Raw genomic sequence first — 14178 nt, 5'->3', positions numbered from 1 at the left:
ATCAGGAAAGACTTAAAGCGTAACTGTCATGTTTTTTTTTTATTGCAGAAATCAGTAGTATAAGCGATTTTAAGAAACTCTGTAATAGGTTTCATCAGCCAAAAAAAGCCTCCTTCTGTACTCAAGAAGCAATTTCCCAGCCTCCCCCCCTGACTTCTTATCTGTGCATTATCAGGCAAACACGTCTTCATTACAGAGAAGCCAGTGAAGACTGGCTCTGCTCTCTCCATTGTAAGCCTATGAAGGGGGGAGGGGCCGAGGGAGATGAGGGAGCAGGAAGAGGTGACATGAAGGTAAGCTGTTTGTAGACTCTCTGGGCACCTAAACCGCAGGATTCTGGGGTCAGAAAGGTCAGTGCTTATCTATGAACTTACTGAGAGAAGATTGCAGGGTGTTGTGCTTTGCAGAAATCCTCCGTGCTCAGTCACTCCTAACAGCCCCTCCCCTCTGCATAGACACATAATGGACACAGAAATCCTGCTTCATCTGATGTGAGGGGGGAGCGATTTTTAACGATAAACGATCGCAAACAAGATTGTTTATCGTTAACCTGAAATCGTTCACCATATTACACAGAATGATGGTCGTTAAATACAATCGTTATTGCGATCGTTTACTCCTTCTGATCTCAGGAAAACAATGGGCAATGTGCTATTACACTAAACGATTAGTGAAAAAATGCGGAACTTGAACGAACGTGAAATTACAGCGAACGATTAACGATAATTTTAGGTTCAGATCTAAATCAACGATCAACGACATACGAACAATTTTTCGATCGTTGCCTGCAATTACACAGAACGATTATCGCTTAAATTTGAACTATATAATGATTTTTCGCACGATATTCGTCCTGTGTAATAGGACCCTAAGGTTCAGAAGGGAAGTGTTTTTAGAAAAAATAAAACTCAAGAACAAGGGGACACGGCAACAGGTTAGTTGGGGGAAAGATCAGAAGCAACGTGAGTCCTCCATATATCATTTTACCTCAGCTCTCCTTGAAAAGCTAAATCAATGGTATATACAGGTTCAGTAAACATCTATGAGACGTTCTGCAAATCTATATAACACTAACTCACCTTTCCGAGTAGAGCCCACTCAGTCGAGCGCTTCAGCCATAGTTCTAGCACTCACTGGGTCAGAAGTTTGTTGAAATGTCAGGTACACCTTAATCATAGCAGCCAAATGTTGTATGGTATATGTCTGAACAGCCATGTCATAGTAATTGGTTTATTGACATGCAGATTTAGGAGCTGTTACCTTTTGTGCTATCCCTTTAAAAAAGTATGATGGGGCTTGACAATTTATCTTTGATGTTTTACCTTGTTCTAATGATATCTTGTTATATTTTTGCACTCTTTAGGACTGATGACCTAATTGAATGTGAACAGAAATAGCAATACAGTCTATATTAAGCATTTACAAGGCAGCATACATCATCCTATAGTCTCAGGTTTTACCTTAAAATAAAGTGTTTCTAAATATCCTCAACATATCACTGAAAAAGAGCAAATATCCAATCCTGGAAATTGACAACTAGTACTCGTGACTCAAGAATCTTATCTAAAATACCACAAAAATGCATGCCTTTCTAAAGTTCACCCAAAGACATCCCTGGGTGACAAATGTGACAATTTACGGCTCTCTTTTTGCATCCGCTGATATTGTACAACAAAAACTGTCTAAGGGACCAACTGAGCAACTAGATTGGAAGCAGACTGCTAAAGTCGGCATTGTGGGCTTTTGCTTTCATGCCAATTTTAACTTCTTTTGGCTAAGATTCATAGAAAGGACATTTCCGGGATCTGCTCCAAAGAATGTCATAAGGAAAGTGGCATGTGACCAGTTAATGGCTGCACCTATCACAATCAGCGCTTTCTACACAGGTAATCTTAAATTTCTTATTGTATGACGTTACAAAAAAATCTTACCATGACCAGCAAAATATACTTTATACAGATGTGTATATGCTGCAGGTGATCAATTTTATGGCACATGGCACTATTAAAATGCTATTTTACTTAAAAATGTCATAAATATTTTAAAGCCATTACATAAAACTCCCTAGCTCACAGAGTCTACGCATGCAGTTATGTGGCTATTCCTGCCAGATAGCTCTGTAGAAGTCCTATCTCTTGTGTAAACAGAATACGTGAGGCCAATAGCAGTCTATTTAAATGGGCGCACAAATGATACAGCTATGTGATTGATCATGACTTGTGAGAGCGCTGCAAGCACCAATGTCCCTGATCAGCACTTATTTGAAAATTTGGACAGCTGAATGTTGCTTCATCTAAAAGAACCCTTATGCTGCGTTTATACAAAACGATAATTGGCCCGATCGTACGATTAACAATGTTGGAGTAACGATTCTTTTTTCATAACGATCAGCGTTTAGACGGTACGATATATCGTACGGAAAATTTGTTTTGCGATCGCTTAAGCCTATCTCACACATTGGTTAAATCGGAGAACGACTGTTTACACGGAACGATCTGCGAATTTTTTGTGAATGATGAACAACGATTTTGGAACATGTTGTAAGATCAAAATGAACGATTTCTCGTTCGTCGTTTGATCGCGCGTATACACGTACGATTATCGTTCGAATTTGATCATTATCGTGTGAATTCGCATGATAATAGTTTTGTGTAAACGCAGCATTATTTGGAAAGATTGTATCTCCCATGTAATAGAACCAGCAATCAGCAGATTAGCAAGCAAATGCTCACTTGTCAGCTGATTATTGTCTTTCATCAGGAGAGCTCAAGGCTCTCAGTGCCCACTACCTCACAAATCACGTATAGTGCCAAAACATGTTGAGGGGGGGCTGAGTAGGAGGTTTTATCTAGCTATATAGAGAGAGAGAGTGGGATGTAGAAACAGACTTAAAGGGAACCTGTCACAACAACAATGCTGTCTTATCTATCGCCCTCATGTTATAGGGCAGGAAAAACTGAGCAGATTGATATGTAACTTTATGGGAAAAGATTCAGTATAACTTGTAACATGTTGATTGAAATCCCTGATCATTCTGTGTTAAGGAGTCCAGTGGACAGTGTCACTCAATGGACTGGACTCTTTAGCGTGGAAAACAGTAGTTACTCACCGGTAATAATGTTTCCCCAAGTACATGACAGCACCACCAAAGAGAGGGACTCCACCCCCAGGGACAGGAGACCTGGAGAGATAAAAGCAAAGAAGCAAAGGCCCTCCTCTCCCTCCTCAGTGAATTTCTGAGACTAAAGAGAGCTTTATTAATTTGACAACTGCATATATACATATTTACATCAACAAGTATATGAAGACTATACAAGCATATATATATTTTTTTTTACATACCCCCTAAGTGATCACCCTGAAACAGAAAGTAAAAAGTGGCAATGTCATGGTGCTGTCATGTATTCAGGGAAACAACATTACTGGTGAGTAGCTACTGTTTTCCCTATTGACATGACAGCACCACCAGAGAGGAATTCAGGGTGGGACAACAGAGAAACATCAGAAGAAGACAAAAGATTCAACCAGTAATGCTGAAAACAAGAAGGGTCTGGTCTAACAAAATCTTTGTATATGGCTCAGTACTGGAAAAATAAATAATTTTGCCGACTCTCCTAGCTGATGTTACGGCAACTAACAAGGCTGTTTTAATTTTTACCAGTCTTATTGATACATGGCTCAAAAAAATCCCCCCAATGCTAAGACCTGAACTTTAGTGTTTAAGACCTTTTTCTTGACCTTTTAGCAAAAAGTCTAAGATCTGTGCTAGTTTAGGTTTGGCAAAGTCAATCGCACCATGGCCCACAAAGTTGAAAAAAAGCTTGCTAAATTCTGGGGCAAATCTGTACAGTTCAGCGCTGGGGCATATCTCTGTACAGTTCCCCCGCTCCCAGACTCTAATTACAGATGCTGCCTGGGTGGGGTAGAGTCCGTTACAGGCATTCCACGTCTGTGCTCTGTGAGGAACATGGAACGTGTGAATGCAGCCTAACCACCCTGATTAACCACATCTCTTAGGAAAGAACTACTTTCCTATCGAACCTCCTTGGGGAACCTTTCCATAACCCTTGAAAATACAACTGTAGGGGTCTAGAATGGTTCTGATCTCATGGGACTGCGGGGAGGGAGGCTGTAAATAACTCCAACAGGGACATACCTTTCCTGATCGTAGTTCTGGGGTTTCTTAGAACTGAGGAGACTGCCGCTTCTATTTTCTGGATTTTTTTCTTCTGGAAGAAACGACTTTTGAGAAGAGGCGTCTAAGCTGATGCCTATAAATTTCTTTCTTTGAGCTGGGGATAGAGAAGATTTTTCATCATTAACCATCCCAGTGATTTGGGACTGCAGGTCTTCTTCAGATCCAGCTACTAACAGAAAGTCATCCAGTTAAGGTATGAACAGACCTGTACTTTCTCTGTGTGCCACAATTTCTACCAGATCTTCATGAACACTCTGGATGCTGTTGTTATGCAGAAAGGCAGTGCCTAAAACTGAAGATGAAAAAGTGAACTGTTCAGCCGAATAGTAATTCTCAAGTACTTTTGTTTGGATGGGAAGATGTAAATATGCATCCTTCAAATCAATTGATGCCATGAAACATTCATTGGTTAACAAGTTTATTGTGGACTTAATTGTTTCCATCTTAATTTTTTGGTATTTCAAATAGTTCAGGGGTTTTAAAGCGACTCTGTACCCACAATTTTATTCCCCTCCAAACAGCTTGTACTTTTAGATACCTGCTTTTAATCCAAGATCTGTCCAGGGGTCCATTTGCCAGGTGATGCAGTTATTGTCCTAAAAAACAACTTTTAATCTTGTAGCTTTGTGCCAAATTGACATGGCCTAGAGCAGGGGTGGGGAACCTCCGGCCCGCGGGCCGCATCCGGCCCCTGACACCTCCGGATGTGGCCCGCGGCTCCCCTGTGACATGCGCCGCTCTGGAGGAGAAGGAGCCGACACACACGGCATCCTCCTGTGTCTGTGACAGCTGCCAGGAGGATGCTGTGAGTGCCGGCTCCTTCCCCTCAGAGGGGTGTACATCTTCTGACTCCTGCCCTCCTGTGACGTGCGCCGCGCTGGTGAGGCAGGAGCTGGCACAGACACAGGAAGATGTGTTGTATGCCGACTCCTGCCTCACCAGCGCGGCGCACGTCTTCTGACTCCTGCGGGCTGCGCGCGATGACGTCATTTCATCGCGCGCCGCCTGCAGGAGAAGACCGGCACAGAAGAGAGGAGGGAGAAGAGGACCTGGACAGCGTGGGAGCGGAGGAAAGGTGAGTGGGATGTTTATTTTTTTCATTTGGGGCAGACACTGGGGGTTAACTAGGCCACCAGGGACATGGGTGTAATAAGAAAAAAGAAGGCTTCAGCTCACCCCGTTTGACAAAGCGTGGTTGCAAGTTCATGCAGTTCCCCAGGAGGCAGGAGCACGTAGGCAGATTGAGTTGCGGGCCGTCACCCGTATAAATGGTGAAAAAAACCAAGGAAAGTTACAGCTCCTTAAAACGTGTATTCGTTTTTATTGGTACAACTTAAAAAAAGAACAAAAATCATTAAAAACACGCCGACGCGTTGCGGAGGAGACCCTCCTTAATCATGGCCATGATTAAGGAGGGTCTCCTCCGCAACGCGTCGGCGTGTTTTTAATGATTTTTGTTCTTTTTTTAAGTTGTACCAATAAAAACGAATACACGTTTTAAGGAGCTGTAACTTTCCTTGTTTTTTTTCACCACCAGGGACATGACTGGGGGGGGGGTGTTAACTAGGCTACCAGGGACATGACTGGGGGGTTAACTAGGCTACCAGGGACATGACTGGGGGGGTTAACTAGGCCACCAGGGACATGACTGAGGAGTTAACTAGGCTACCAGGGACATGACTGAGGGGTTAACTAGGCTACAAAGGGACATGACTGAGGAGTTAACTAGGCTACCAGGGACATGACTGAGGGGTTAACTATGCCACCAGGGACATGACTGAGGAGTTAACTGGGCTACCAGGGACATGACTGGGGGGGTTAACTAGGCCACCAGGGACATCGCTGGGGGGTTAACTAGGCTACCAGGGGCATCACTAAGGATTCAAATCAGGTACAAGGGGCATCACAGAGGGTTAACTACAATAGCAGGGGCATTAGGGGAACAATACTTTGCCTTGTTCGGGTGCTACAAACCCCCGCTACTAACTGCCGCGCACGGTATAACATTGAGTGCGGCCCTCAAATGATTTTATTAAGGCCCGACCGGCCCTCGACATGGAAAAGGTTCCCCACCCCTGGCCTACAGTGTATGTGCAATAGGATTGCGACACCCCTCTGTCCCTCCTGCCTGCCCTCTTCATCATTAGAATTGCCCCTAGAACATTTTCTCCTATTCATCACCTGTGTGAACACTGCACATGGACTAGATTGTTAAGGCTGTGCAGTGTTCAAACAGGTGAGGAATAGGAGAAAATGTTCCAGGAGCATTCGTAATGGTGAAGAGGGACGGAGGGATGTCGCAATCCTATTGCACACTCACTCTAGGCCACGCCAATTTGACACAGGGCTGCAACATTAAAAGTTGTTTTTTAGGACAATAACTGCATCATCAGGACAGATCTTGGATTAAAAGAAACTATTCAGAGGTACAAGCGGTCTTTGGGGATCAGATTGTGGGTACAAAGTCACTTTAAATCAATTATCGCCTTATATGAGAGATCGGGTTTTTGAACAAAAAAAAATATAGTAAAAACCCTGACCCTCTTGGTTTTTTAGAAACAGGAATCAAAACATTTTTATTAATAATAGAAATAACTTCTTTCTCTAGAGTCCTTTGTCCTATTTCCCCCATATGACTTTTGGTTACCAAAATTCCTGAATATATTTCAGGGCCCAGAAACAGCCACAGATTTAACACCATTCTTTGAAAAAAAATTGTAACCTACCCCCCACCTAAACACCAGCAGTACTGGGAAGGGAAATTTTTGTTGGGCTCTGATTTTTGGTTAAAGAGGAAACCTCAAAGAGGATGTACCACCAGGTACATCCTCTTTATTCTGAACCCACAGATCGAACGGCGGCGTCAAGGGAAAGCCGGTGCCGCGGTCCATTTTTCGGACCGCGGCCCGGTTCCCATGCACGGCGCCGTTCTATGCACCGGAACCGGCCGGGGCTCAAGCACTGGAGGTAGGCTGGCTTGCCCCCAGTGGGAGGGAATTCCCTCCCCGTATGACACGGCTCCGTTAGAATGAATGGAGCCGCTTCATACAGGGGAGAGAATTTCTCCCACTGGGGGCGGGCCGGCCTACCTCCAGTGCTTGAGCACCGGCCGGTTCCGGTGCATAGAACGGAGCCGTGCACGGGAACCGGGCCGTGGTCTGAAAAACGGGCCACGGCACCACCTTCCCCGTTAAGGCGCCTTTCGATCCGTGGGTTCAGATTAAAAAGCATGTATCTGGTGGTACATCCTCTTTAAGTTTTACCATATCCTCTCCCTCATCTGTCAAATCCTCTTCTTCTATAGGTAGGAGGTAGAAGGGAACCCTTTCTTTTTATCTTGGGCTTTTTCTAGGAGGTCATCAAGTACAGGCACAAAACGAAGAGTCTCTCTCTAGGGGGAGGCAGCCCTCTCTCTGGTGGTGCTGTCATGTCGATGGGAAAACATCAGAGATTTCAATCAAATTACAAGTTACACTAAATGATATATGTCAATCTGCTCAGCTCTTCCTCCATAACATGATGCATATAGCTTAGGTAGTATGGTGATGGATTCCCTTTAAGGCCCTATTATACAAAGAGATTATCGTCCATATTTGGCCGATTATCGCCCATTATGGCCGATAATTGCTCTGTATAATAAAAATCAACAATCCGCCCACATGTACAATGTTGGCTGAATGTTGTCTTTTAACCTCTAAACATGTTGAAAGACAATGATAGCAACGACCTGCCGTTACACCATGTAATAGGAGCGGCGGCAGCAGACCACCACTATTTCCTATGGGCAGGGAGCCGACCCCCACCCCCACTTACCTGCTTGGGAGCAAGCAACCACTGACCTGACAGGTCGGCGCTCGCTTGCTTCCTCTGATCGCCCCATGTAATAGATACAGTTCTATTGGATACTGGCATAAGAGGTCTACTGACTCAAGATACAGACTGGGTGCATTAGGGTCTATTCACACTGATCCGCAGCAGAAAATCCGCTGCGATACGGTGTGTGTGAAGCTACCCTAATACTAACTTATATTTACCACCCTCTGTCTTGCAGTTTTTAAATTGTATGTGTGTTTTTTTTTTTTAAATGTATTAAATAAAGTACAATGGTCCCGATTTACTAATGGGTCTCCGCCAGAATTTTAGATGAAAATGTGGCGCACAGGAGTTTTCTTAGTTTTTTAAATCGTGTGTTTTTGAAAAATGTGTAAAATCAAGTACAGTGTTTTTAAAACATAAAGAGTGTTTGGGAAATCAGTGGTATTATTGGGCCACTTAGGTGATCTTTTTAAAAAATGTTTTTAAAAAAATGTTTATAATACTAAAGGGGTATTCTACTCAAACATAACTTTTCATATGTTGATGCCCATGGTGAGACTAACAATTCATTCCATACTTGTTATCTATTCAGTCTCCTTCCCCTAATTCTCAGCTGAATGGAATGAATTGTTAGTCTCACCATGGGCAGCAACATTTGAAAAGTTATGTTTGAGTGGAATACCCCTTTAACCCTCCAAGCACTAGTCCATTTTGAGTTGTACTGGCATGCCTCTTCATTAGGGGAGTTAAAGGGGTTATCCAGTGCTACAAAAACATGGCCACTTTCTTTTAGAGACAACACGACTCTTGTCTCCAGTTCAGGTATGGTTTGCAATTAAGCTCCATTCACTTCAATGGAACTTAGCAAAACCCCGCCTAAGCTGGAGACAAGTATGGGGCTGTCTCTGTAAGAAAGTGGCCTTGTTTTTGTAGAGCTGGATAACCCCTTTAACACCGACTCTTCGCAAATGGAAGCCACTGAGGAGCCTTAAGCAGGTAGCACTAATCTATTTGTAATGGTAATATGATGTTTTTGTAGCTGACAGATCCTCTCTAAATAAAGATTGAGCCCGTTATTTGGTATACACAGTTTTATTTATTTCTTAATTGTGTGACTATAGGAGAGCTCAGGAATGTCGATGCATACTTTGTATGTAAGTGATGGATTGACCAGAAGTTTCAGTTCATATGAAGTCACCAATTGTTTTACAGGTTTAAGTCTTCTGGATGGAGATGAGGACATATTTAAAAACCTTAAAGAGAAATTTTTGCCAACTTATAAGGTAATAAAATTGTGTCTGGATTATTTAAGTAGGTTGAGTAATATCTATGTCAGAATGAACTTTCAGAAAATGGAAATTAGGCCATGTTCACACACTGTCTTTTATTAAAATAATGTCCACTATTTGATACTCAAAATAACATCCATTGCTTTCAATCTTCAATGATTTCCATTGAAGTCTATGGAAACAACGGACGTTAGTTTATATGATGCATAGAATTTGCAGCGGCTATCAAATTAATGTTCGGGACATTTATTGGTGCCCATTATTTTAAGTTGTTCACACACAGATTTTTTTTCTTTTTTATGTCTGTCCTTTCAACAAAATTCAATGGACCTCTAAAAATAGCCACACCCAAAAGGGTGTTGAAAGCGGCCATCATTCAACCAACGTACCAACGGCCAACAATGACAGCCGCCAAAGTATGTTAAACAACGGCCGTTATCTTGAGTATCAAATAATGGCTGTTGAAAGTAGTTGTGTGAACATAGCCTAAGGGATAAAAAAAAGGGCTAATATTACGCAATGTGTAATATGATACAAATAAATAAATGCAAAAATACAGATATACAGTATATTTTGATATAATAAGTCCATATTTCTCTGTTTACAGACTGGAGTATTATGCTGGTCTGTGTTTCAGGTAAGGTGGCATCGATCAAGCTTAATATTTGGCGACTGTGTGGATATATATTTAAAATCTTTCTTATCAAGAGAGGATATGTGTGTGTGTGTGGTAAGATTAGTCAGAAAAGCTGCTTAATGCTGGCTTTGGATGGATGTAATATGGCCACATCCATATTACTGCTGCAAATGTTGGTTTGATGACCCTAATTGACAGCATCATAGACCTGTGCTGGAGCTCAGATTTGTAGCTGTAATGTGGATGCAAAAATGTGTCCACTATGAAAGCTATCTCATCGATCACCTTTCTTGCTGTTCTACACAGAGAGATTGTTGGTAGATTTTGAAAATGATAAATAGGTGCCACACAACAAGAGAAAAGCCTCCAATCCTGGATGAAGGGCTGCTTTTATGCATATCAGAAATTAGAAATCAGCTTCTTGTTTGTTTTGCAAGTTTTCAACAATGGGCATTGTTTATTCACAGCGGCCAATCGCATTAACCCCTATGGGATCCCGGTCGTAGTGTACACACTACGGCCGGAAATCCATGCGGATGCACAGGAAACTGCCATGTCTATTTTGTGCAGCCGCTATTCAGTCAAATGATCTCGGCTGTACTTTACATGGTGTGCTATGGCTAATTGGAGTAAAGGCACACCCGAATGTGCCCGCATTCCAATTAAAGGGAATCCGTCATCGTGAAAATGCTCCCTAAGCTATCTACAACACGTTATAGAGCAGAAGGGGCTGAGCAGGTTGATATATATCTTTATGGAAAAATAATTACTATAACTTCTAATTTATGATGGAAATCTGATGTTTCCATGCTAAAGAGTCCAGTCCATTGAGTGACAATGTGCACTGGACTCCTTAGCCTAAAATGATCAGGGATTTTAATCAGCATATTACAAGTTATACTGAATCCTTTGAAACAAAGATATATATCAATCTGCTCAGTTTTTCCTGCTCTATAACGTGATGGGGATAGATTAGATAGCATTGTCTTGGTGATGGGTTCCCTTTAAGTTGAAGTGATGTTTACCCGGCCGGAATGAACATCTCTGTTCAACAGTTCTGTGACACGGCCACTGTTTTGCCATATGTGAACATGGCCTAACAGAAAACATGTTTTTCTATTGTATTTTTTTTATCTATTAATTTGTTTTTGTGTTTACACTTTCAGACAATAAACTTCAGCATTATACCTCCTGTCATCAGAACTGCCTACATTGGGGTATGCGCTTTTCTGTGGACCACATTTCTCTGCTATATACGTAACCGGGACATCGATCAAGTGACCACAAAGTTTCTTCAGACCATACCAATACTTGGCAGCAAAATGACCAATGAAAAAGGAAAAGAAAAAGAAGGAAAGGACAAATAAATGCTGCTGCTTAACATGGGTTAGGCTACATGCACACAGAGCAAAAGTGGCGGAATGCCGCCAGCCTTCCTATCATATTGTGTTCATGTTCATTCTTTAGCGCGGAGAGAGGAGGCGCGCGAGCCTCCCATAGACTGTCATTATGACAGGGAGGCTGGCGGAATTCTGCCACTTTTGTTCTATGTGCACGTAGTCTGGCCCCAAATATACAAAGTTTTCTTACTGCTAATCCCTAACGGCTCCTATTACATGGGATTTTTATCATCAGAAGAGGCAGATATGGCTTGAGAAATATGACCAGCATTTAGAGGAGCAAATGCTTGGTTATCAGCTGATCTAAAAAGGTTAAAAGCAATTGTCAGCCACACCTCTCCCCATGTAAAGACCCTTTTAAACAGGCTGATTATCGCTAACAAGTGTTCTTAGTGGTACGTTTACACAGAGTCAAAGTATAAGCCAGAAACAGACTATAAACAGGGAAGAGGTCATAAAAGAAAGATTGAGATTTCTCCTCTTTCCATATCCATCCTAGCTTTGGCTTCCAAAATCTGTCAGATAAATCTCTGTGTAAACGCACCATAAGAGCACTCAATTTTGTGAACAGAGGCAGAGATCAGCCGATGAGTTGATTTGGTCTTTTGTACTGGCAACAAATTGATCATTATTGGCTATTAGCAACATATTTAAAAGGCCACACAAATGATACAGCGATTGTTCGTGTGGTTCAGCTGAGCGATTTGTCGTGCCTTATAAAGGCACTGCAAGGGAGTGCTGATCGGCACACATTTGCGTCTTTGCACGGCTTCATATCAGGCCATGTAAAATACCATAATAGTGCCATACAGACAATCCAGTGATTGTTTGTGCAGCCCTGTCCGTATGATTGTCGAGCCTCGTAAAAGGCTTTGTAATGGGCACATATTGGGTCATCTTAAAGGGTCCATGGATTAGCAATTCTTCTTGTCGCTTTCCGCACAGTACATGGATGTGGAATGCCTGTAATGGAATCCACCACCTCGCCCCGTCCCCAGGCAGCATCTGTGATAAGATGCTGGGAGCGGGGTAACTGTATGCATATGCGCTGCTCTGTAATGAAACAGCCGCGCGGCGCTGTCATTACAGCGCGGCACATATTCATACAGTTCACATGGGACGTGGGAATGTGACCTTAGTCAGAGGCACATTATAGATAGCCTTAACAGAGAAGAAAAGGGGAGCTGTGGCCTCTCCTGACATGTCTGTTTTAGTAAGTACTGTACCTGCATTTCCCAGAGTATAACAATTCTGGGTCGGGTTTCTTAGAACTCTGTTACATCTCCTATAAATGTATGAATAAATTGATAACTGCATGTTACCATTGCCCTTTTAAAAAGAGGTATCTGTACACAATCTGGTAATATCAGCACTAATTTAGCAGTGACAGATAGCATAAAGACATATCCACAAAAGGTTACGTACACAGAGTTGTCTATTCATAAATTATTGGCAAAATAACAGAGGACCAGCACAATATGGAGAGTTCTTACAATACTCAACACACCTGTTTACTAAAACTGACATTCGACTGATGGGTTTGTGCGTTTTGTAGATAAAACTGCTAAACTGGTGTATGGAGTCTCAGAAGAAGCGCAGTGCTCCGTGGGAAAAAGTGTGCAAAGTAGCAAACCTTTGGAGGTAAAAGTACTTGTTCTACAGTTGGAAGCTGCCTTCAATGGGTGGCACTGTAGAGCAAGTTCTTTTCCTCCTAAAAAAAAAAAAAAAAAAAGTGACTTTGTACAGTGGAGGAGATACGGTACCCTTGTTTACTGTGACTGCAGTATGTAAACTTATATCGCCGCTGATTTATTTAGCGTAATAGAGAAGGGGGTTAAGCCACAGTGGCATGCCTCCTCCTTGACCCATTCAACATTTTGATAAGCTGGGCAGGGGGAGATATGTTGCTATTACTAGCCTAAATTCTTCTCAAATGAATTAAACTGCAGCCATGGTAGATTCATTACTGTAGAAAAAACCCAGTGAATGAACAATTTACGGTACATACAGTTGGTATCTTTACTTTTTGTAATTTACTTTATGGCTGCGCCTGATTTATCAGTATTTTGAAGAATTTTTTTCTAATCACTCAATGTGAATGTTTTTCATGGTTGCACTACACATACTATAGACTTTTGTATTAGCCATTCGGTTTTATATTTCTCATAATTCTAATTATTTTATGATAACAAACACCAGCATTGAAGAATGATTGTCAGACACTACCTGTGGAACAAATATGTACAATGTGAACAGTCATGATGGATTTTTCTTGTTGTTGTTTATTTATGTATACAATACTTGGAAATGAGATGTTTTCTGAAAGAATATGAACATATTAAACAACAAAATTGCTCAGTAGTCTGTGTCTATGATGGTGGCATAGGACGGCTATACGCACTTTCAATTTTATATTTTAAAAGGAATTAATATATGAAAATTCTGCTATCGATCTGTGAAGGATTGGTTGTGATTCCATTTAGAGAGGTGAAGGAGTCCAGTGACATAAGTAAAAACATATATGCTGCTAAATTCTGTTGGTGCAGAAAATCGTCCATTATATATGGACAAGTGAGCTGGATTGGCTCCTACTTGGGGCAATTTCTGATGTCTAATTGGTCTGTACCCAAGAGGGGTCTCCCCATTGGGGAGAATACATTGAAGACTTTTGTTCCTGTGTATGCTGTCAAGACAAAACCTAGGATAATAGTTCAAAGGAACAGCACCGGCTAGAAATATTTAGAATGTTAGAGTGGAGTGCTTGCCTCACCGGATGGGACCCCTCCATCCGGACACAAAGCCAAAAATTCAAAAGGAGACAGCACTACTTAGTGGAAA

The 14178-nt window shown here is 41.9% G+C and overlaps 1 protein-coding gene across 8 annotated transcripts in view; it reads left to right on the top strand.

Moving 5' to 3' along the window:
* Positions 1-13693, top strand: part of MPV17L (MPV17 mitochondrial inner membrane protein like) — a 43160-nt gene extending 29467 nt beyond the window's left edge. For 7 of the 8 annotated variants that reach the window (XM_069948710.1, XM_069948704.1, XM_069948703.1 and 4 more), the window contains 4 exons: positions 1364-1886; positions 9227-9297; positions 9911-9940; positions 11107-13693. In XM_069948710.1, the coding sequence (XP_069804811.1) occupies positions 1580-1886; positions 9227-9297; positions 9911-9940; positions 11107-11307 (609 nt within the window). In that variant the 5' untranslated portion in view covers positions 1364-1579 and the 3' untranslated portion in view covers positions 11308-13693. Of the gene's footprint in view, positions 1-48; positions 294-1363; positions 1887-9226; positions 9298-9910; positions 9941-11106 lie in introns of all 8 variants that reach the window. The other variant, XM_069948708.1, reaches the window with a different exon arrangement.
* Positions 13694-14178: the final 485 nt, after the last annotated feature.

Source organism: Dendropsophus ebraccatus, chromosome 12 (genome assembly GCF_027789765.1).
Source record: "Dendropsophus ebraccatus isolate aDenEbr1 chromosome 12, aDenEbr1.pat, whole genome shotgun sequence".
Lineage (NCBI taxonomy): Eukaryota > Metazoa > Chordata > Amphibia > Anura > Hylidae > Dendropsophus > Dendropsophus ebraccatus.
The sequence above is the reverse complement of the archived record's forward strand: the minus strand, read 5'-3'. Positions and strand labels throughout refer to the sequence as shown.